This window comes from Daldinia childiae (assembly GCF_008694065.1).
Source record: "Daldinia childiae strain JS-1345 chromosome Unknown Scaffold6, whole genome shotgun sequence".
In the NCBI taxonomy this organism is placed as follows: domain Eukaryota; kingdom Fungi; phylum Ascomycota; class Sordariomycetes; order Xylariales; family Hypoxylaceae; genus Daldinia; species Daldinia childiae.
Window position 1 is genome coordinate 986,599 of NW_022984647.1, and position 21,256 is coordinate 1,007,854.

General features: G+C 46.8%; 8 protein-coding genes across 9 annotated transcripts; 5 read left to right on the forward strand and 3 right to left on the reverse strand.

The window, feature by feature from the left end:
- Positions 1-4,826: 4,826 nt before the first annotated feature.
- Positions 4,827-6,166, forward strand: GL218_06186 (Endochitinase B; the record flags this gene model as incomplete). Its single annotated transcript, XM_033582888.1, has 4 exons — positions 4,827-5,009; positions 5,093-5,324; positions 5,412-5,980; positions 6,077-6,166. The coding sequence occupies 4 exons, from the start codon at positions 4,827-4,829 to the stop codon at positions 6,164-6,166; spliced, it is 1,074 nt and encodes a 357-aa protein (XP_033434051.1).
- Positions 6,167-7,098: 932 nt separating this feature from the next.
- Positions 7,099-9,824, forward strand: GL218_06187 (Vacuolar protein sorting-associated protein 53 like protein; the record flags this gene model as incomplete). The annotated part of the gene is made up of 2 exons (XM_033582889.1): positions 7,099-7,138; positions 7,261-9,824. The coding sequence occupies 2 exons, from the start codon at positions 7,099-7,101 to the stop codon at positions 9,822-9,824; spliced, it is 2,604 nt and encodes an 867-aa protein (XP_033434050.1).
- A 539-nt stretch (positions 9,825-10,363) lies between these two features.
- Positions 10,364-11,129, reverse strand: GL218_06188 (Succinate dehydrogenase [ubiquinone] cytochrome b small subunit, mitochondrial; the record flags this gene model as incomplete). 2 transcript variants are annotated; one of them, XM_033582891.1, is made up of 3 exons in its annotated part: positions 10,364-10,722; positions 10,858-10,875; positions 10,949-11,129. In XM_033582891.1, the coding sequence occupies 3 exons, from the start codon at positions 11,127-11,129 to the stop codon at positions 10,364-10,366; spliced, it is 558 nt and encodes a 185-aa protein (XP_033434054.1). The 2 variants fall into 2 exon arrangements, with proteins under 2 accessions (XP_033434054.1, XP_033434055.1); XM_033582890.1 differs by lacking the exon at positions 10,858-10,875.
- A 634-nt stretch (positions 11,130-11,763) lies between these two features.
- GL218_06189 (Tyrosine-tRNA ligase, mitochondrial) lies at positions 11,764-13,842 on the forward strand (the record flags this gene model as incomplete). The annotated part of the gene is made up of 1 exon (XM_033582892.1): positions 11,764-13,842. The coding sequence occupies one exon, from the start codon at positions 11,764-11,766 to the stop codon at positions 13,840-13,842; it is 2,079 nt and encodes a 692-aa protein (XP_033434053.1).
- A 577-nt stretch (positions 13,843-14,419) lies between these two features.
- On the reverse strand, positions 14,420-15,984 carry GL218_06190 (Nitrogen permease regulator 2 like protein; the record flags this gene model as incomplete). The annotated part of the gene is made up of 2 exons (XM_033582893.1): positions 14,420-15,738; positions 15,942-15,984. 2 exons carry the CDS (start codon positions 15,982-15,984, stop codon positions 14,420-14,422), a joined length of 1,362 nt encoding a protein of 453 aa, XP_033433809.1.
- Positions 15,985-16,487: 503 nt separating this feature from the next.
- GL218_06191 (Phosphatidylinositol transfer protein SFH5) lies at positions 16,488-17,443 on the forward strand (the record flags this gene model as incomplete). Its single annotated transcript, XM_033582894.1, has 2 exons — positions 16,488-16,912; positions 16,996-17,443. 2 exons carry the CDS (start codon positions 16,488-16,490, stop codon positions 17,441-17,443), a joined length of 873 nt encoding a protein of 290 aa, XP_033433810.1.
- Positions 17,444-17,629: 186 nt separating this feature from the next.
- GL218_06192 (uncharacterized protein) lies at positions 17,630-19,037 on the reverse strand (the record flags this gene model as incomplete). The annotated part of the gene is made up of 8 exons (XM_033582895.1): positions 17,630-17,975; positions 18,050-18,098; positions 18,151-18,189; positions 18,284-18,431; positions 18,489-18,700; positions 18,764-18,830; positions 18,886-18,930; positions 18,993-19,037. 8 exons carry the CDS (start codon positions 19,035-19,037, stop codon positions 17,630-17,632), a joined length of 951 nt encoding a protein of 316 aa, XP_033433811.1.
- A 1,017-nt stretch (positions 19,038-20,054) lies between these two features.
- Positions 20,055-21,190, forward strand: GL218_06193 (Thioredoxin reductase; the record flags this gene model as incomplete). Its single annotated transcript, XM_033582896.1, has 3 exons — positions 20,055-20,255; positions 20,331-21,027; positions 21,096-21,190. The coding sequence occupies 3 exons, from the start codon at positions 20,055-20,057 to the stop codon at positions 21,188-21,190; spliced, it is 993 nt and encodes a 330-aa protein (XP_033433812.1).
- Between the last annotated feature and the right edge of the window lie 66 nt (positions 21,191-21,256).

Below are 21,256 nucleotides of genomic sequence, written 5' to 3' on the forward strand. Positions count from 1 at the left end.
TTGTCATAAATTTCGTAACCTGATATGAACAGTATCAAGAATCTACGTAAAGTGAGCATAATATATGTCTAGTGGTACGATTTACCCTAAATCTTATAATTTACATGGTAATTATTGACGTCGTCGTTCAAACCTCCGGACCTCGTATCATTCGGCGATAGCATTTTATCACCTGCGGATCCCTCCCGCTTCCATTTCGTTGCCGAGTCCCACTTACACGGCATCATGTATGCACTATAAATCCTTCGGTCATCGAAGTCTCGTTGGCGGCCGGCGGCTAACTGACACTTTCGCCTGGCTAGCCGATCCGACGATCGCTATTACTCAATGTCACTTTGGCTCGCCTCACTATAGCCTCACTAGACGCGCTGTTGATCAAGTTCAGGGATTATCGCGCGGTAGTATGCGAATCAACATCTATCGCAACCACATATTGTGTACGCCGAGCAAACTTGTATGTGTGTACATATATACATAGGTAGAATACACTTACTTACTTACACAGTACCGACCTAGCAGCCGAAGCCTGCTGGATACAACTCACTTGCTTGGACCGGCCTGGAATGCATGCGGCACATGCGCATCGGTATAAGCGAATATCTCGGTAGCAGTATTTTGTAAAACTTTATTTCTTTCAGGAATCCTTTTCATTATTTTCTTCCACTCGGGTCCCTCCCTTTCCCTGCGAGGTAACTCGAAATAAGCGCTGCCGGACTTGCTCATGCAGCGTGATGCGAGTCCAGACTACCTAGGTACATTAAGAAACAGGACGTATGTAGTAATGCTTTGTACGACCAGCCTATATCCGGAAGCTCGGGAAACGATCGTTGTAACAAGAGAAGCAATCGGCGAATACGAGTAATCCGTGGATGTACGACGCCGGCTATGGATTATACATACATTAAGCATAGTTACTACATATATATGTTTTAGTTAGTTATACAATATTAAACTCCAAGTTATGAGGCAACAGGCCATATTTATCGACTGACAAAGTACATCAGTTCACGGCAGTATTCAACCATGGTTATTTCTTATTACGCCTAGCCAATAGTCTTCTAGGTAGCGTTTCCGTGTGGAGGCTCAACAAAATACGGCTAGGCCCGAATCGTGTTTATCCCATTGCTTGCGTTAGCGCCTCTCTTTTCCATTGGTAGTCGATGATCGTCGTCCGTAATACCTCCGGGTCAAGGGATCTTTTCTTCGACTCCATCCTTAGCCTCTATGTATGTTGGATAAAAATTTTCACCATGGAAATTCCCGTCACGGTACATAACTATTGGTAAATACCGAGAAGCATAGATTCGCTCTAATGATGCTCAAGGGTCACCTCTCCGGCACGCTAAGAGGTATGCATAGGTACCTAGGTAGGTAGGTATATTAAAGAAATAAGGGGTATGTACGTCCTACACTTTTTGACGCCATGCAGCAGCCATGTCTGGCCATATCCAAAATTTAGTCCGGGGTGGGACAATATTAACAATTCTCGGGGGTTGACTGGTGAACGATACGCTGTAGAATTCGATTAATTAAGTTGAATGGTCTAGCATGATTCAAATATCTAGTTCGCGCCGTGCTGCGATGCTACTGCGCTATGCAAGAGTCTATAAGACTCCTTCAGATATTAACAATTCAACTTGACGGGGTATTACTACGGAGAAGAGGCCTGGCTTTCGGACAATCTCGACCTGACTATCCAGGTTAATCCTGTCTTGCTCGGTAAATGGACCCATGTTTGTCTTGAGAGGAGACAGTCAACTATATCAAGTAAACCGAAAAACCTTTTGGCTTTTCGGTGAGATCTATGGAGCTATGGCCTGTAATCCGATCCAACAACCATCTGACCTGTCACATTTGTGACATCTAGAGCAGGCAGTTTCTAGTTAGCGTGGTGCTGAGACGTCCCAGTGTTCTGGATAAAGAGCTAAGGAGTGCCAAGCGGATTCGGATCTTGCTCGCCGGGAAGCTGATGACGATATTGCGGACGCTCTAGCTACTTCTTACACTACGATCCTACACCGAATTTTTCTGAATTGTTTCTTTAAGACAAATATCGCGAGTCTCCTCGTGGTACAAAGTTAGGTGAGGAAGTGTGTGTTTTTATTGGAAATGATTTTCACCTTAGCTGCAGGTTGTATTGCTCCCCCACAGGACCACAGGAGTAAAAAGCGGAGTTTATGTAATGATCTTCTCCTTATGACAGGTAGATATTACCATCTCCACGAAAAGAAAATAATAATAAAAATGATATATATTTTGGAGCTCTTATGCTGGCATCTGCAGGTTCTGCAGTTCGCATTATCAGTTCGGTCGAGGGTCGAGGGTCGAGGGTCGAGGAGAAGTCGGAATCCTTCATCTCGGTCGTACCGACTTGGTTCCCTGCACCCCAGATGCGTCATTGTGATCGGTTACAGCTAGCCTACTTGGTTAGCTTGCCTAAAGGAGTCGAAGGCTACATATATATCGCCAATCAGAACCTCCATACACTCACGGACCGAGACAGGGGCAGTTTGTTCAAGGTTATTCCTTAACCCAGTCGACTCCCCTACTACCCTTATCCATATAACTATCCTTGGGCGAGCGGGGCGACCTTCGAGAAGCTTTCTACACAGCGAATATGCACATCCCAAGCTGCCAGGTCTAGGTTGGTGTCAAGACTAAAATATTGGAAATCAACCTGAATAGGCAAGTCGGAGCTATTGTCTCACCGTCGCATACGAAAGGTCTCCATTTGATTCCTTTACGTACCCGGATTCTCAACACTTCCACTGTCGTCTTTATAGCGGGACTGTTATACGCCGGTCAACTGATCTTGCTTTCATGCGTATCTGCGGGATTCGCATTTGAAGAAGGCGTGATAGAATCCGAGAATATCTAACATTGGTTTGCTATATGTCTAGTTATAGGAACTTATTATACCTATAATCGTGTTCGCTAAATATTCCAGGTGAGATATTCAAAGAGGCTGAACTAAACCTTCGAATTACATCCTAGTATTTATCCATAGCAGCTAGTCTACTAGAGTAACTAACTTCCTTAGCTAGGTAGTTTTTTCTCCTTGGTCGAGGACCCCTAAACTAATTGATGACGTTTAAGGTTGAGGGCTTCGGTATCATCTCCGTATATGAAGATCATAGAGCTAGAACGCCTCTTTTTTCTACATCGAGGAGTCTCACCTGAATCACTTTTGGCTAGTTCCTATCTCTAAAGACAATACTAATTGTCTAACGTAGGACAAGGGTTTGGTGAAATTTCTCCGGCATCCCGGTCCGCTTATATCCATCGGTTTTTGCTCGACTGGTGATAGAGAGGGGGACTTCTGTCGAGACAACGCAGCGACAGGCTTGGTATACTACGTACCGCTTCGTTAACTGCATCCTCATACGTCTTGGCAACTAGGTCGTTTATCAAGCTTCTTACGGCATCTCCCTTTACCATATACACGTTAGTGAGTCTCGCCTCGGTACATCTGTAATCCTCACTAGGGCTCGCCTAATGTTACATACTACGTTGTAGAAGCTTCGTTTGTATTCATCCCACGCTCCACAAGTCATCAATGCCCCGACTGGAAAGCTAGACTGATTGGGTAGTTTTAATCCAAACGGACGACTTAAGGCCACCAAAAAAAATAATCAAAGAGCGGAATCCGGCTCGCAGGAGATTTGCCAGCCCATGGGTCAATTTGAAGTCGTGGCACCTTTCCACCACAGTGACCGATGTCTTCTGCGTGCCCGGCGAGGTCATGATCGGCTAATTCCCGCCAAGGAGAAGCATCCGCGTTTGTTGCTTGTTTGTGCTGTACGTACAAGATATGCAGCCATATCATATCTAAATTCGTGACAGGCAACATTACCAACCATAGTAGATAGCGTCGCTCAGGGTCCTGTCTCATCCTTGACAACGATCTTTGACAACGACGTTCCCGAACCCCACCCTCTATCAGAAAGAAGCCCATTGGAATCATCAGCCCGAAGCCAGGCGGCCAATTCCTCCCCTTCGAGGCAGGTAATCAAACCCGGAGGGCCTTATTACTGTGATATGAGCCGTTACTAGTTTAGTAGACGGCCTAACCCCTTCCCCATGGCCAGCCCGCGACACGCCGGTCCATATTCTTCTTCCCCTACCTATTTGCATGCCTAATCATATTATGTAGGTACCAACTAAGTAACTCCAGCCAGTCTCCTTCACCACTTATTTCATGAGCTGATGGAATTCCGACCACCAATCCCACTCTGTCCTTTCATTCGGGCCATGTCAGGCTGGCGACTGTTTACTACTGGCTTGCCCTCCTCCGCCTGAGCTGACCATATAGCGGCCCTATATCTACTGATCCCCGTCGCAATTATGTCATGCATGGATAGCTCAGCGAACGATCTCCGTAAGGGTATCCGAATACATATGTACCTAGATTGTCCCCCTTGAGGCGAAAAAAAGGTTGGTGATGTTGCGCTTTTCTCCACCGCTTCCGCGCTTGGGAGATGATCAGGTCTCCCCCAAGCCTCTCATGTATAAAAGTTTCACACGCAAGGTTGGTCGTTTCGGGCTCTAATAGTGGCCCTGAGACAACAAATACAAGCCATAACACCTCATAACTTGCCGAAGACAGGTACCCATTTATACCACGAAGGTAATTTCAACATGCGCCATCTTGAGCTCTCTTATCCTCTTAGTTATTGGCATTCCAGCTGTTGCTCCTCGACTTAAAACCGGAACTGTTCCTTCTTGATTCCTTCAAATATTTCTTTAGAAAGCGTTCCAGATAGACACAGCGGCCTCGATAATTCATCTTTACAGTTATAGTTTGTTGCTGGAAATAGTTACTTAATATGAGCTCTTCATCATCTCGACGGCGGAAGACTGCTGGCGCGTCCAATGTCATGCTCACGAACGCCGCTTATTTTCCAAACTACAAGATCTATAACGGCGCTTCGCCGGGTATGATGAACTATAGTTGCATTAACCACGTGTACTACGCTTTCGCTAACGTAGCGGCGGACGGTTCCGTGTTTGTAAGTTTTCAAATTTATTTGCTTCAAGCCGTGTACTCGAAAGTTACACACAGCAGGAATCCTGATATTAATATCTGGTCTAGTTGAGCGATGAGTGGGCAGATACTCAAGCCCCTTGCGACGGAGTCCAAGGTGGGCTTGGATCTTTGATGCATCTTAAGCAGAAGCATCCGCATCTGCAAGTCACCATATCAATCGGTGGCGGCACTTCAAGTGAGACATTCCCGGTCATTGCTTCTAACGCCCTGCTGCGAGATAACTTTGCGCGATCTGCGCGAGGTTTAGTGGAGGCCTCCGGTATGGATGGTATTGATAGTATGCCTTCTCTTTTCCCCTCCCCCCACATCTCACCGGAAGGTTACATCATGTTACATTGCAAATTTACTGATCTCCTGTAATTAGTAAACTGGGAATATCCTATCGACCCCCAGCAAGGGGCCGACTTCGTTGCGCTCCTGGCCGCCGTGCGGGTCCAACTTCCGGAGGAGCAGTTCTTCGTCACGGCAGCTCTCCCAGCAAGTCGCTCAGTTTTGCATAATATCGATATTGCGCAAGCTACGTCCTATCTCGACTACGTGAATCTGATGGCGTATGACTTTTGCGGTTCATGGTCACAACGAAGCGGGCACCAAGCCCAATTGTACTCGATGAGCAAGGACGAGACATCAGGATCGTTTGGTGTCTCGTACCTTGTGGGCCACGGCTGTCCGACTAGAAAAATTTTGCTAGGCATTCCCCTCTATGGACGGAGCTTTCTCGGGGTTAGCGGACCAGGACATCGAAACAAGGGCGCAGGAGGCGAAGACGGCGTATTCGAATATAGCACGTTGCCAAGAAAACATGCCAAAGAATCTGTGGATAAACGGATAGGGGCTGCGAGTTGCGTCGGAGGGGATGGAGGATTTGTCACCTACGATAACCCGGATACCGTCAAGATGAAGGCAGCATACTGCAAACAGAAAGGACTCGGGGTAAGTTTCTATTGTTCCTTTCGTAAACCTTTTAATTACCGATGCTGCCCAAACTTTACGATACTACCCAGAATGTTTCTAACTTGGATAATATAGGGCTTGTTCTATTGGTCCGGACCCGCTGACTCCCGGGAAAAATCTCGAAGCTTGATCGCGGCCGGATTTCGAGCGTTGCATAGTTCGTAAACGAACGAATCGATATTTTGGGCTTTTATCACACTTGGTGAACGGAGTTGATGCAGTCACTATGACTGTTTGCATTTTCATGGCGTTAAATTCCTATTTATAAGGCAGATCCTTCAAGATTTGGTTTTCCTTGAGACAGCATATTATGCTTGTATTACATCACAAAAGAGTTGGAGTTGTTTAAGGAGATACACCGATGGCTTTCTGCATTTTCGACCTGGCGATATCATCATACCTACCTTTAGGTAACAGGCAGGTAGGTATACACCATTTAACAGAACCTGACAAAGATGGGTGCGGGGTTTATATTAAAGATACCAAAGATACCAGAGATACCAGAAGCGCTTCCTTTAAGTTATAAGATCATTGTGAATAGACGGAGGCATAAAGGAGGATTGTATGATGCATTAAGGGGGATTGGGGCGGATTCTGTCAGAAGATGGTTGAGACTTGATAGGTTAGGAAAGAAATATTTCTAAATATTCTCATAAAATAAAAAACATGTGCTTGATTGCAATAATTTACAAAATAGAATAGTTGGTCCTAAATTCCATGGACCTTCGGTGAAAGGAACCAATTAGACACCTTTCCAAAAAGAGTAAGTGAAGTTATAGTGCATTCAATTTTGATTGGACCGGACCTTCCCGTCTATGCAGGGTGGGGAAGGTGAGCTAAGGTGAACAAAGGTGAACCAAAATAAATTAAGGTGAGAACTAATCTTATCGATAAACAAAGACACACAAAGGCACGTGATTTTAATACCAGATTCATCTTTAATGCATAACCTTATATGTTAGCGGCATCATCGTATAAGCTAAGACAAGCTTACAACGATATCTAAGACTTGTGGAATACTTGTGGAATACTTCGTACTTCTAAACTACCACGTATGACCCAATGCGACTCACCAAAATTAGGTTTCTTTACTTAAGATGAATGGCATCACATCTGAGCCGCCGTCATTAGACGCAGGTCAGTTAACTCTCTTATAAGTTATTATAAGTTATTATAGTCCTTGACTTGAACACTTGGATACCTACCTCCTATAGATATACGAGAAAGGGGCTCGCTGACTAGCTAACACATAAGACTAGCCGACTATGATCCAATTCAACATCTCAACCTACTTTTCTCTCATCCTTCTACCGTATCATCTATAACTCGAGTATCATCAACTCTCCAATCCCACCATGATGACCTCTCAGCCGAAATATCAAGCCTCCAGACGGCCCAGGCTTACGGTCCTGACTCTTCCCTCGAACGCATGCAAACCGCCCAGGCTGAACTCGCTGGGCTTTTCAAGAAGATCGAAACGGTGCGCTCACGTGCTATTCAGACTGAACAGAATATTACCTCCATGACTGCCGATATAAAGCGACTCGATGGCACGAAACGAAACTTGACCCTATCTATGACCGCCCTTAAGCGGCTACAGATGTTGACTACGGCCTATGAACAACTGAGAGGACTAGCTAAGACCAGACAATACAGGGAATGCGCAAGTCTTCTACAAGCGGTACTACAACTTATGCGCCATTTCAACAGTTACAGAAGTATAGACCAGATCGCTACACTGAGCCGAGGGGTGGGCGAATTACAAAGGGAGCTGCTGGAGCAGGTATGCGAGGACTTCGAGATAGCGTTCGCGAAGAGTGAGGTCGGGTCAAGGAAAGCGACACTGGTCGAGGCTTGTGGGGTCATGGATGCGCTCGGGGATAATGCGAGGGCGAGACTAATAACGTGGTACATCAACACCGAGTTGCGGGAATACCGCCAAGTCTTCAGGGGTAATGATGAAGCTGGAAGCTTGGATAATATTGGAAGACGGTACGCTTGGTTCAAGAGGATGGTCAAGAGCTACGAGGAGGAACATGCTGGCATATTCCCACCGCACTGGAGAGTTGGCGAGACTCTGGCTATGGCTTTTTGTGATGGTACGAGAGACGACTATAAGGGCATCTTGGAAAAGAGCATGAGGAGGGTGGATGGTGCCAAAATTGATGTCAACCTCCTACTGAGTTGTCTGCAGGAGACGATGGACTTTGAGCAAACTCTGGAACGAAGGTTTTCAAACGAGCCACGTGCAAGTATCGACACGCTTAGCTCTGCAGACGAAAGAACGCAGAGCTTTAATGGGTCGATATCCGTGGCCTTTGAACCCTACCTAAGTCTATGGGTAGAGTCCCAGGACAAGGCGTTGGCGGCTATGATCCCTAAATACAAAGCCCAACCTTTGTTGCCAGCCGACGAAGAGTTTTCACCGCAAGCTGTTATTAGCTCTGCTATCGAACTCTTCCATTTCTACAAGCTCACGCTATCGCAATGCGCTAAGCTTTCGACGAGTGAGCGGTTATTAGACTTGACAAAAACATTGGCTAAATATCTCGATGAATATGCACAGCAAGTACTGCTCACGATTTTACAGAGGTCAGGGCCGACAGGGGCATCTCTCCATGATATTATCCTTGTCCTAAACACTGCGGATTTCTGGCATGCGAATACGGGACAGCTCGAAGAAAATATCAAAAAACGTATAGACCATGACCTTGCGCCAAAGGTTGACCTATCGTCGCAAGCTGACGCATTCTTGGGAGTTGCCAGTGCTGCGGTTATAGCACTTGTCAACAAAGTCGAGGCAGATTGCGAGGGCGCTTGGCGTGAGATGAAGAACACGAACTGGAGCAAGATGGAAAGTGTCGGAGACCAGAGTTCCTACGTAGGCGAACTAGTCAGTCACATCAATGCAAAGGTAGAGGAAATCCTAGCTGTTGTGGTTAAGCAGCAGTATGCGCGCGCATTCGCCGACAAGCTAGTAGAACAACTAGCAACCTCGTACATCCATGCCATCGTTCAGTGCAGGCCTATATCTGAAGTAGGCGCCGAACAGATGCTGTTGGACAAGTACGTCCTAACTAAAGCCCTGGAAAACCTGCTCTCGCACCACAATCCGCCTGCCTCGTCCCAGACACCGCACGTGCCTCCAGCAGGCTTCGTCAAGCGCGTCAATGCAACGATGACGCGCATAGACCCGCTCCTGAAGACGCTCCAGGTTCGCCCAAGCCCGCCGGAGGGGCTTGTGCAGGCGTACTTGATCCATGTGGGCGATCGCTCCGATACTAACTTCCGCAAGATCCTCGACCTTAAGGGTATCCGCAAACAAGAACAGGCGCACTTGATCGAGTTATTTGCCATTCACCGTGACGGTCCCGCTAATAGCGGCGGTGGCAAGTTGGTCGCGCAGAGCCCGCTGTTGACGCCGCTCCTAAACGCACCTGGGTTCGGCAGTAGCGGGACGGGCGCGAACGGTAGCGGTGGCAATAACCTTAACCTTGGTCTAGGCATCGACCGTCTGGCCTCCGGACCCGGAGCAGCTCTGTCAACGGCAGCACAAGGTGCCGCTTCGCGTTTTGACGCAGCCTCCTTAGGAGAGAAGTTGCTAAATGCAGCGCGCGATGGCGTCGAGAGGATGGGTAACCCTGCTGAGCAGGGACAACCAGGGGGCGCCAATGGTAGCAGCGGCTCGGCGCAGAATAACGCGGCCAGTATTAACGAGAACCTGAAGAATTTTGGCAAATTTTTTCGTAGGGATATCGGTGGCCTGGGGGTTAGATTCGGGAAGAGAGATGGAAGCGCGGATGAACATCAGGGAGGACGATGAGTGAAGAGGACGAGCGGAAGAGAGAGAAGAGAAGACAAGAGAAGGGATTAAGTGAAGGGATGAAATAGGATAATCCTACCTTTACGAGAAGATGTGTATGCGTACTCGTTGACTTCGAGTAGATAATGTCTATGTGAATACTTGATAAGGATCCTGTCTGGTCAAAATTCGATCCTGGTTAATTCAATAGTAAAGCACTTATTTCTACTGACTGCATTGATGTAGATACTGAACTTGGTGCATATATGCGTAGGCGAAGAATAGCTCTATATATACTAGTTGTACTGGATACACGGACGAGCAAGTCTGCCAGTCTCCTACACCTATTCCGAACCCAGCTGTTCCAACAGATGAGCATAATCCAATACAAAGGAATTCGTGACTGTATGTCACGTATGTTCACACAATCCGACCTGTCTCTTCTTTGAGCCCTCAAGTAATGCTTCATCCTCGTATCTTCATCGCTCATACAACACTCACTTCTACTTCAGCTAGTCGAGGTAGTTCTTACTCATTTCTCTCTTCTTAAGTTTTGGTATTTAAGCTTGAGCCTTCCAGACTCTCTTGACAGCCTCGGTTAGACCGACATCGTTCGTCTCGAATTCGTACAGGCCGACGCCGACGAGGGCGGTGGCGGCGTTAAGGAGCCACATAGATGCCTTGCGGGACTTAGGGAAGCGGCTGGTAGGAATATAGTCGACAAGGACGGACTGGAAGCCAAGATGACTGTGGACTAGCAATAGAGAGCATAGAATTGCGTCAAGACCGGGGTTTAGCGAACCGCCGGCGAAGGGCGCAATGGTAAGCGGGATGATACCGGCGGCTACGAGACGCTCGAAGGTCCAGTGGTATGAGCCATGGGAGGGGCTAGTCTCGGGGATCGGCGCCGGGTCGTTGACTGTTGTTCGGAGGGTTAGCGCTAATTTTTCTTTTCTTTTCTCTCTTCTTAGGTTTCTATGTTTATATCCCCTTTATAGACGATGGGATATTTCTAATATATCGATTGGTAATGGGGGAATAAAAAATCGCATACCGGATCCCTTTATAACCTCTAAGAGCGCATTGTGTTAGTAAGGATATTCATTAGTATGGCTAAGATCGCAATGCGACTGATAACAACATACGTGGTCCTGGAGGCAATAGGTTTCTTCTGCTAGAAGCGTGGAAGGCAGCAACTTGCGCGACATCTTTCGAAATCGTTGGTCGGATTAGCTGCTGTCTAGAGAATGTGGTGGTTGCAACTCGTCGGGTCGAGGCGGCTAAAGCTGTCTGCCGGAGCAATACGGGACGAGCGAGGGAAGCCATTGAGAGGGACGAGGAGATAGTTCGACGTTATTTGATCTTCGCTCAACTAGTCTCTAAGTCCCTGATATGTATCGAGGGTAGGAGAAGAGAGGAAGTATTAATTGATGGTATTAACGGTAGAGTGGAATTTGAGGCCGACGATGATGCGTTCGAATCAAAGGAATGCGAATTTCCCACATGTTCATTGCCGAGGACCGAATGAAATAAGTTATTTTTGATTGGTTGAACTTGCCCGGGAAAAGCCTGGCTAGGAATTACATAATGCCCACTGCCACTACCTCTCATGCTATGTATATGCATATAGTAAAGTAAGTTGTACTTATAGAGGTATAGATGTATAGAGGTATAGATAATCGATAAAGATATGCACATAATCTCTGCCCCACTAAACTTTTTGAAGCTTTGAATTTTCTAAGTCCAAGAACGTTTATATGTGCATATATCTGGACTTTATTATATATTCTCATCTCGAGAGTAAATAGGATTCAAAATTCGGGAAACCCCAATACCTGAACTCTCGCTATATGTATTTCATTTTTTAGAGTTGTGGGGGCGTCCCTTGTACCCCAATTCAAATTCCGACCTTCGCTATTTCTACTATTCCTAACTGCGACCTGCGCCATCTTAAAGGAATATGTTGTCCAGCGCTGCCCTTCCCGCTGTACGAGGCTCGCCCTTAAATCTCTGTCGAAGATGCCTCCTTAAATCTTTAGCTGCAAGGGGGCAGCAAACTAGATCAATATCCACCTCGTTTCTTGAAAAACAGGCAGAGGCGAAGAAGATATGGGACGAGAGAGCCCAGTTAATTAAAGAGGGAAAGATACCGCACCTCTGGGATATGTTCAAGGAGCGTGGATACGTCAAAGATATCGCCGGCACCGATGAACAGATTAGAGAGCTTATGAGGGTAAAAAGAATAGGCGCTTACGTCGGAATTGATCCCACCGCACCCTCTCTTCACGTCGGCCACCTATTGCCTCTAATGCCTCTTTTCTGGATGTACATACATGGCTACCGAGCTGTTAGCTTAGTTGGAGGCGCTACAGTCAAGGTCGGCGACCCTACCGGTCGTTTACAGAGCCGCGATCCCATTTCGAAATCGGACATAACTATGAATATTACCAAGATACACTACCAGTTGAAACGTATATGGGCTAACGTCGAGGCCCAAGGGGACCGTTTCGGCTATAAGAAACAACCTAGGATATGGAGTCGGGCGTTGGTAAATAACAGCATGTGGTATAACAACGTGCCTTTCATCGAGGTCGTAGCTCGGCTGTTCAAGGGAATACGAATAGGGCCTATGCTCTCGCGCGAGACCGTCAAGCGCAAGATGGAACAGGGCGATGGCATGTCATTGGATGAATTCGTATATCCACTGATGCAGGGTTGGGACTGGTGGCATTTGTATAACAAACAAGGTGTTCAAATGCAAATAGGTGGTTCTGACCAATACGGGAATATCATCTCCGGTATTGACGCAGTCAAACACATCAGAGATAATGAACCCAACCCGGCCGAGAAAATCCCTAATGATTTTCTTCATATGCCTGTCGGCTTTACTGTTCCTCTCCTGACAGATTCTTCTGGTGTTAAGTTTGGGAAGAGTGCGGGCAACGCAGTCTGGCTCGACCAATTCATGACGAGCATTTTCGATCTATACGGGTACTTTATACGACGACCCGATGCTGATGTTGAGGGACTACTGAAGCAGTTTACCTTTCTTCCGTTGGAGGAAATTAGTAAGATTGTAGAGAAACACAACGAAGACCCTTCTAAGCGGCATGCCCAGCATATTCTTGCGCACGAAGTAGTTGCGCTTATTTACGGAACAAAAGAAGCAACAAATGTACAGAATCGGCATAAGGGGCTATTCTCGAAGCCAGGCGGTAACCAGATATCTTCATACCCGACGGATGGGCCGGTCTCGGCGAACATGGCATCGGGCTTTCAAATTGATCTGAAACTCCCCGAGTCGCTGATTTTGGGCAAGTCGTTAAGTCGAATTTTATATGCTGCCGGCCTCGCAGACAGCGTTACCGATGGAAATCGCTTAACACAACACCAGGGCGCTTATATAGGCGGTTCTCCCGGCCAACCTTCTGCTACTAACAAAGGGATGTCTTACGGCGAGTTGACCTACACGCCGATCAAGAACTGGTTTCCCCAGGATACCAAGAATTTCCTCATCGATGGCGAACTCCTAATATTGCGGCGAGGAAAACACTTTGTCCGAGTAGTCAAGATGGTTAGCAATAAAGAATGGGAAGAGAGCGGCGCGATGTACCCGGGCGAACCGGGTACGGGCCGGGTGCGATTACTGAGAGACACGCTGAGGAAGGCTGCTGAAGATAAGGACCTCAGTGTAAATGACCCTGATACAAGGGAGAAGCTTCTAGACGGAGCGACAAACCTGTACCAGGACAGAGCAGGCCTACTAGAGGATTTTCTACCCGAGTCGCTCCAGGTCGATAGCAACCGCGCGAGGCAGATCCTCCGAGAGTCGCTCATGTATATCCCCACTAGTGGGGGGGCGACGTCCACGAAGGTAAAGACGGCGGCGATCGACGAGGTGCTAGAGAGGGCCCGTCAGGAGATAGGACACCGCAACGAGGAGGCTAGGAAGTCCCAGAAGCAAAAACAGCCCAAGAAAGCACCGAGTAGTGCACCTCCTAAGCAAGAGGGTTTAGTAACGCGCCACTTTGTAGAATAATTCTAATTTGACTGTAAAATCAAATGAATTCATCTCAAATTACCATGGTCTTCCGTATTCATTGCTAGAGCGGGTGCCTTGACGCGGAGAGGCATGCTATAGCCTGTATCCAGGGCTTATGATGCTATAGGCGAGGTTATAATGTATAATAGAAAATTCGAACATAGGGACTGAATAGATAATATTCTAAAGCTCAACGGCGTTAACTGGGAACGAGTCTATATACCTACAACCTAGAGTCGTTCTAGTCTTTCACCTTTCGTAAAGTGAGTAGCTTATACCCGTATCAAACCTCGTCGCTCATTCTATTATGGTGGCTTTTTTAGCACTTTGTACGTAAGCTGCATTCCCAGTATACGATCCTAATATAGTTGCCCATCATGCTGACTGTCTAGCAAAACATGTCTATTTAATGCGCTTCTTAGTTGCTCTTGTGAGCGAGCAGCCATATGCCCAGTAGAGAGGAGTCTATAACAGGTGGTCTTAGTGCTGCGATCTGTCGAATAACATATTTACGGCTATCGTAAATTATTCGTTTGGCTATTCCTTCATAATCACTTCTGCTTTCGTAAATCCACTACCGGTAGAACACGGTGCGATCTCCCGGCTCAAGACTTCTCAGCTTCCTCATGATCTCGCCATCCGTCATGTTCTGCTCGGTGATGATCTGGTCGAAGGAGTGGCAGCCATCAGCGTACCGCAGCAACGTGTCCTCTTCACCATCGTCGCTTCTTGACAACAATACGCGCCTCCCTGTCGCTAGAGCTTCAAGACACTGCTTTGACACGACATACTTGTGCACCCGGTACAATAGCCCCTTGATCACCCCGAACTGAACTAGCCGTCGCACGTCTACGTGTCGAAGAACGTCGAATCCCGCGTCCTGGTGCAGCTTGATCCACTCCATGACGCTGCGCCCTGCGCAAAACGTGGTCATCAGCTTCACTAGCTGGTAGTGGGATACCGGTTGTTGTTGTTGCTGCTGTTGCCGTCCTGCATCGGCATCCGTTGAGGTATCACGTCCGTCCTCAGTCGTAACGGTAGTAGAAGACGCATTGGCAGTGCTGCTGCTACCGGTAAGGGGATTGCTAACGCATACATACCCGGCGCACTCATCGACGATACCGTCCCTGTTGACGATGAAATCGTGCACGCCGGGCCTCGGCGCATAGCAGCTGCCGAAGAAGAACATGTCTAGGAGGAGAATGGTGTCATAGTATAGAAGGTGCTGTAGCGCGATCTGGGTGAGCGGTAATGATACGTCGGCTAGCCACGCAATGCGGCGTACGTCGTTGACACCGTCGACGTGAGGGATGATCTTCTGTAGGGTTAAGTCCCAAGTAGGGTCGACGATGTCGGCTAGTTTCATCTTGGGTACGGGCACATGCCAGCCGCGGACAGGTGGCGGAGGTGGGTGGTAAGGGAAAAGCTTCATATTGAGGGTATTAGCGTCGTCGACGGGGATCATACACTCGCCGTAGTTGTTGAGGTCTTCCTTTACGATCTCTAATAAGCTCTCGATAGGGCGTCTGCCATCGTCTACCCGCCCCTCCGAGCTTAGATACCCGTGTTGGCGCTCCATCTCAGCAAAGGTTACTGCTAGACGCCTCACTAGCTTTTCGTATGGGATATGGTCTACATCTGATTCTATGACTAGCCCGAAGTTGAATATGAATTCGTTACGGTGGTATCTCTCATTGGGAATGGAGACTGGAAATAGCAGAATGCTGTACTTATTATCTGGCGAGTTTACTGTCATAAACCGGTTGAAGAAAGCTTTCCGTGGGATGATGTACTCCTGTATTATATCGAAGTCAACCAGGGGCGGCTTGAGATGCGGCGTATATGTTGTTGCAACGATACATCCTGGTGGGGATTGAGCTACGATCTTGGTTCCTGAATATCAAGTGAGTTAAGTATAAGAGTTGGAATGGAATGGAAGTCAGATTTGTTGAATTAAGATGAGATAAGATGAGATGTAGGTTATTTAGATAACTTTTAGTTTTATATATCTTTCATTTATATCTTTCATTATAAGATGGGTTAAGATGCATATATAAATGATTGAATGAAATAGATAATTAAAGATATCCACATACCTTCTTGAGGAAGGAACCTTGCGTAAAAGATTCCTTGAATCATCTGAATGTTCGGCCGTACACAAACTGCCACACATTTGATAATAGCCACATTTCAAAGTAGGTATTATGTGCCAATTCGGGTTTAACTCATTGTTTTTCTTGTATCTTAATTACGGAATAAATACTTTGTTGTTCGCAATTTCCTTAACCTAAGAATATGGTTGGCGGTGTTCAACGTTGTGATTCCAATGGACGGACGGAATGTTCCGTAAAGGTAAGATCGGCTAAAGACCGGGTAGTAATTTCCCCAACAGTGCCAAGCCTAAGCTGCAGCTGCCTGCATTATCTGATTCTACTATGCCCCAACTGGGGAAGCTTCGAACAAGCACGGACCCACATTCCGCCTACCTTCATCGGATCGCCGAGTTACGAACTTCCGCGCAAGCCTTTACATTTTACAACTACATTCTATATTCTTAATATCCTGAAATCCAAAATCCGAATCGTACAAAGGCAGGGTTTTATTTATTGCAGTATTCAATCTGCACTCTCGATATTGTAATCATGGCCGAAGCTCCGAAGACCGAGGCTCCTAAACCCGACGAGCCCACCACGCCAATTCAGGAGCTATGGAAAGCCGTTCAAGCCCAGTCTTATCCTGAAGTCTGGGGCGTCACCCTAGCAGATCCGGATACTCACATCCCCAGTCAGATCGTGTTGCAGAAGTACCTAAATGCCAATGACGGCGACATCGTCAAGGCCCGAGATCAGCTAGAAAAGACTCTGGCGTGGCGCGCTAAGACGAAGCCTTTAGAGCTCCTTGAGAAGACATTCTCAAAGGCCAAGTTTGAGGGTCTTGGATATGTTACCAAGTATGTCGCCGGCGAGGAGAAGGCCACTGATGACGACCCCGAGTCCAAAGAGGTCTTCACCTGGAACATCTACGGTGGTGTTAAGTCGATCAATGAGACCTTTGGCGTTTTAGATGAGTAAGTTATGTACCATTTATTGCAGATCCGATCTACTATCATACTGCGGAACGAGCGGAATAATTCTCTAACCTGCATATTAGGTTCATCAGCTGGCGCGTCGCCCTCATGGAGCTCGCCATACATGAGCTATCTCTCTCCACGGCCACGAAGCCCATCACAGCCGACTGGGATCCGTACAAGATCTTCCAGGTTCACGACTACAAGTCCATCAGCTTCCTGCGCCAATCGCCTCAGGTCAAAGCCGCCAGCACCGAGACTATCCGCGTGTTCGCCCTGGCCTATCCCGAGCTTCTCAAGGAGAAATTCTTTGTCAATGTGCCTGCGATTATGGGTTTCATGTACGGTGTTATGAAGCTCTTCGTCGCCCCCAAGACGATCAAGAAGTTCCATCCAATGTCGAACGGCGGAAACTTAGCCCAGGAATTCGCTGGCAGCAAGGTTCCCGCGCTTGGCGAAAAGTTGCCCGCCGAGTACGGTGGTAAGGGTGGAGATCTGAACGCTCAGGGAAAGGGGCCTTCTGTCGAGTAAACTCTCATCACCTGATGACACTGAGTTAGATCATTATCACGGGTTTTGATCGTCGGTATGCATCGAGGTGGTTAAGTGACGTGGCTAATTAATAATACTGGGGGATGATAATAATGAGGCACGACTTTTGCGTTGACTTTAGACTAAGATATCACACCACTACATATGGTTCTGCTTTAGTTTCAATCAACTATGAATACGGATTATATCACTTTTTTCGCTCGTCTCTCTTTCTAACCCCGAATTTGAATTTTGCTGAGCATCTCCTGATCTGCCATCCTGCATAGTTGCCGTGATTGGATGTTGCTGCGTCTGATCGCTAAGATCTTCACTATTCCCAGTATTGCCCGTTTCTACATCATGTTTCTTGAAGATCTTTCGCTCGGCGAATTTGAATGATATGCCTTCCTGTTCGTGCTCTGCCGCAATATCGTCGAAGGTCTTCCCTCTTGATGCCGCGTCCTTTCTCAACTTCCTAGTGCGGAAGAGCCAAATCAAATGAGAAAGGAATATACCGGATTCAAGAAGGATGCTATTATACAGGTCAGCCTAATATCTCTAGGATTTGGTATCAATTTTGATGAATAGAGCTCAGGTACCACTTACCATACGATATACAACACACCACCCAAGATATCGAAACTATTCTGGACGGCTAAGCTAAGGTAAGTAATACACGGGTATCTAAGGATATCAAGGGACTTTACCAAGTGACATAAGAGAGAAAAATGCGCCTAGCCAGTCCACTGCCGATGAAGATTAGTGACCGCCTCCTTTAGTAGAGTCTGGGGAACCTGGATAGGGGTAAGAAGATAATCGCGAATTTTCAATTATACATACTGGACAGAAAGACGAAGTTGATCCCAATCACTCTTCCTCTCCGCTTCCATAGTTCGCCATATGGCGGCAATAAACCAACTGCTAAGAGAATATTCGCAATTATACCAACTACCAAGACCCCGGTGCTACTACCGGCATCGTACAATGGCTATATCGGTTTAGTTTATTTCGTACGGTGTTTAAATCGACGACTCATTTCACATACTCGTAGTGTGATAATTAAGGCCGCTTGCACACCAGCAAAAGCTGCAGCATTAGCTAGACCTATAAGAACCACCTTCCACATAGACCATTTACTATTATATAGCAGTATCTGACACCAGTTCACAAGACAAAGTGCCATAAAGGCTTGAGGCTGTACCTGCAAGGGGTAGTTAAACCTCTGTACGATATTATAAGCCCCGAAGGGTACACCACCTAATTAAGAGCATGGTCAATATTTGAGACATTACCTACGTTAGTGGATAGGGAACGTCTTACATAAAGCCCATAGATACATCATGGAGCCGGGGAGGCCATCGGTCTTTTTCGTTCGCCAATTCGTCCACTGAAATGTCAAATCAATTACACATACCTGATTAATCGCTATATAATATACGTACTATCTGAGGTATTGTTTGCACGCACCACAAGATCGTACCGATAGTCTACGTAGATGATATATTTAGCTATTAAATTCCGAATAGTTGCACATATGAAAATAACGTACGCCGAGGACATTAGCGGCAACCGGGATATCCTGTTGCGGTGCCATAGTTCATGCAGAAGAGACGATTAGTGTGTATCAATCATAAGTAGGTAAATTAACCCATCCATACATATGAGACCAAGGATGATGTTATAGCTAAAAATAAATATCATATCTATCGGCACGTTGGGTCGCATCCGGTGACGGAGGAGGGGCTTTGTTACACTAGAGACCGGAATGCCGAGGCGAATGAACTGACCGTTGCAAACACCGACCGGGGATTATGTATCTGGTTATACATAGTACGTAAAGTTTATTTTATCAATATACTACGCAATCACTTACCGATTTCTTTCTTAAGGATTTATGCAAATATAGGATAGTGTACCTGAACTTGACCCGCCAATTGCATGATTTTTTTTTAGATCGGTCCATGGTGGGGCAACTCGAGTCAGCTCCGGTCCGGATCGATACTGCCCATGCTGTAAGTCCAATGCATGTGATTTTTATCTAAGGGTCTGTTGCTGAATAATGCGGGGGATTTTTATTTTATTTTCTCGCCTTCTCGAATCGACCGCGTGAAAGCTGACAAGCTAAAAAAAAAAAGAATATGTATTGACTCTGTCGTACAATAAATAAGGTACTAAAGACTTAATTCCAAATTTGAACTATTTTCGGAACTACATATAGAGCCGCATTTGAAATAATTGCAAATTTTCAGCCTGTCTTACTACAGCCTAGTACTTGTGACTCGGTCCATGTCATTGTGCAGTACAGCGTAACGACAGCCCCAGCCTCAACAATCTTAACAACAATCTTAGCCCTATCCCTATCTCTTCCGAACGTCCTCCGAGCCTACCGATATTTGAATAATCTGGTCGTCTTCCCTTACCTATAACCTACTATATACCACATACAAACCCAGTTATTCGACATAAAACCGCCAAAGTGTTTTCTCAGACTATTAAAAGAACTCTTTGCGCAGGCGCATCCGGAATATCAGTTGCAGCATTTGCTTCCTCGGGGTTACAGAAATATACAGGACAGACCACCAAATTCGCAACGCAAACAGCAGTCAGGAAGATGCATAGCAAGGTTGTTATTATCGGCTCTGGGCCTGCTGCCCATACGGCTGCCATTTATCTCGCTCGTGCCGAATTAAACCCAGTTCTCTATGAGGGTTTTATGGCGAACGGTGTTGCTGCTGGCGGTCAGTTAACAACTACTACCGATATTGAGAACTTTCCCGGATTCCCCAAGGGTATTATGGGTGGCGAGTTAATGGTAAGTATTTTCACGTTACCACACGAATATTTTATGCGTTGGATAGATATACTAACAAAAGTCCTTTTATTATAGGATGCTATGAGACAACAATCGGAACGATTTGGTACCAAGATTATTACCGAAACAGTAGCCAAGCTCGACCTTTCTTCGAGGCCGTTCAAGTACGAGACAGAGTGGTCACCTGGTGAGGTGCACACCGCAGATTCCGTCATCATTGCCACGGGTGCTTCAGCGAGGAGGTTAGGTCTCCCGGGAGAGGAGAAATACTGGCAAAGCGGCATTAGCGCTTGTGCCGTTTGCGATGGTGCTGTCCCTATATTCAGAAATAAACCCCTGGTTGTTATTGGTGGTGGAGACAGCGCTGCCGAGGAAGCAACTTTCCTTACAAAGTACGGGAGCCACGTAACGGTGTTGGTACGGAAAGATCAGCTACGTGCCAGCAGTATCATGGCACAGCGGTTATTGAAACACCCCAAGGTCACTGTTCAATTTAACACCAGGGGCGTGGAAGTTAGAGGAGACGACAAGGTGATGACCCATATGGTTATCGAAAATACAGCTACCGGGAAACGACAGCTAATAGAGGCCAATGGTCTATTCTATGCCGTTGGCCACGACCCGGCCACAAGCTTGGTCAAGGGACAACTGGATATCGATGAGGACGGCTACATTATCACCAAGAATGGAACACCGGCAACAAGCATTGAGGGTGTTTTCGCTGCTGGCGATGTACAAGACAAGAGATATAGACAAGCTATCACTAGCGCAGGTACGTTTCCATTTACCCCCCCATATCTAATACAGTGTGGATTTCATGCTAACATCGATGATCGACAGGTTCCGGATGCATGGCTGCCATGGATGCGGAGAAGTACCTTGCGGAGCACGAAGTAGACGATCGAGAGGGGGCTGCTCAGGGCAAAGCTGAGTAGCTAATACCCGCGAAGATGTAATTGATACCACCGCATAGAGTTCTATATTAGCGTATGCGTTGACAG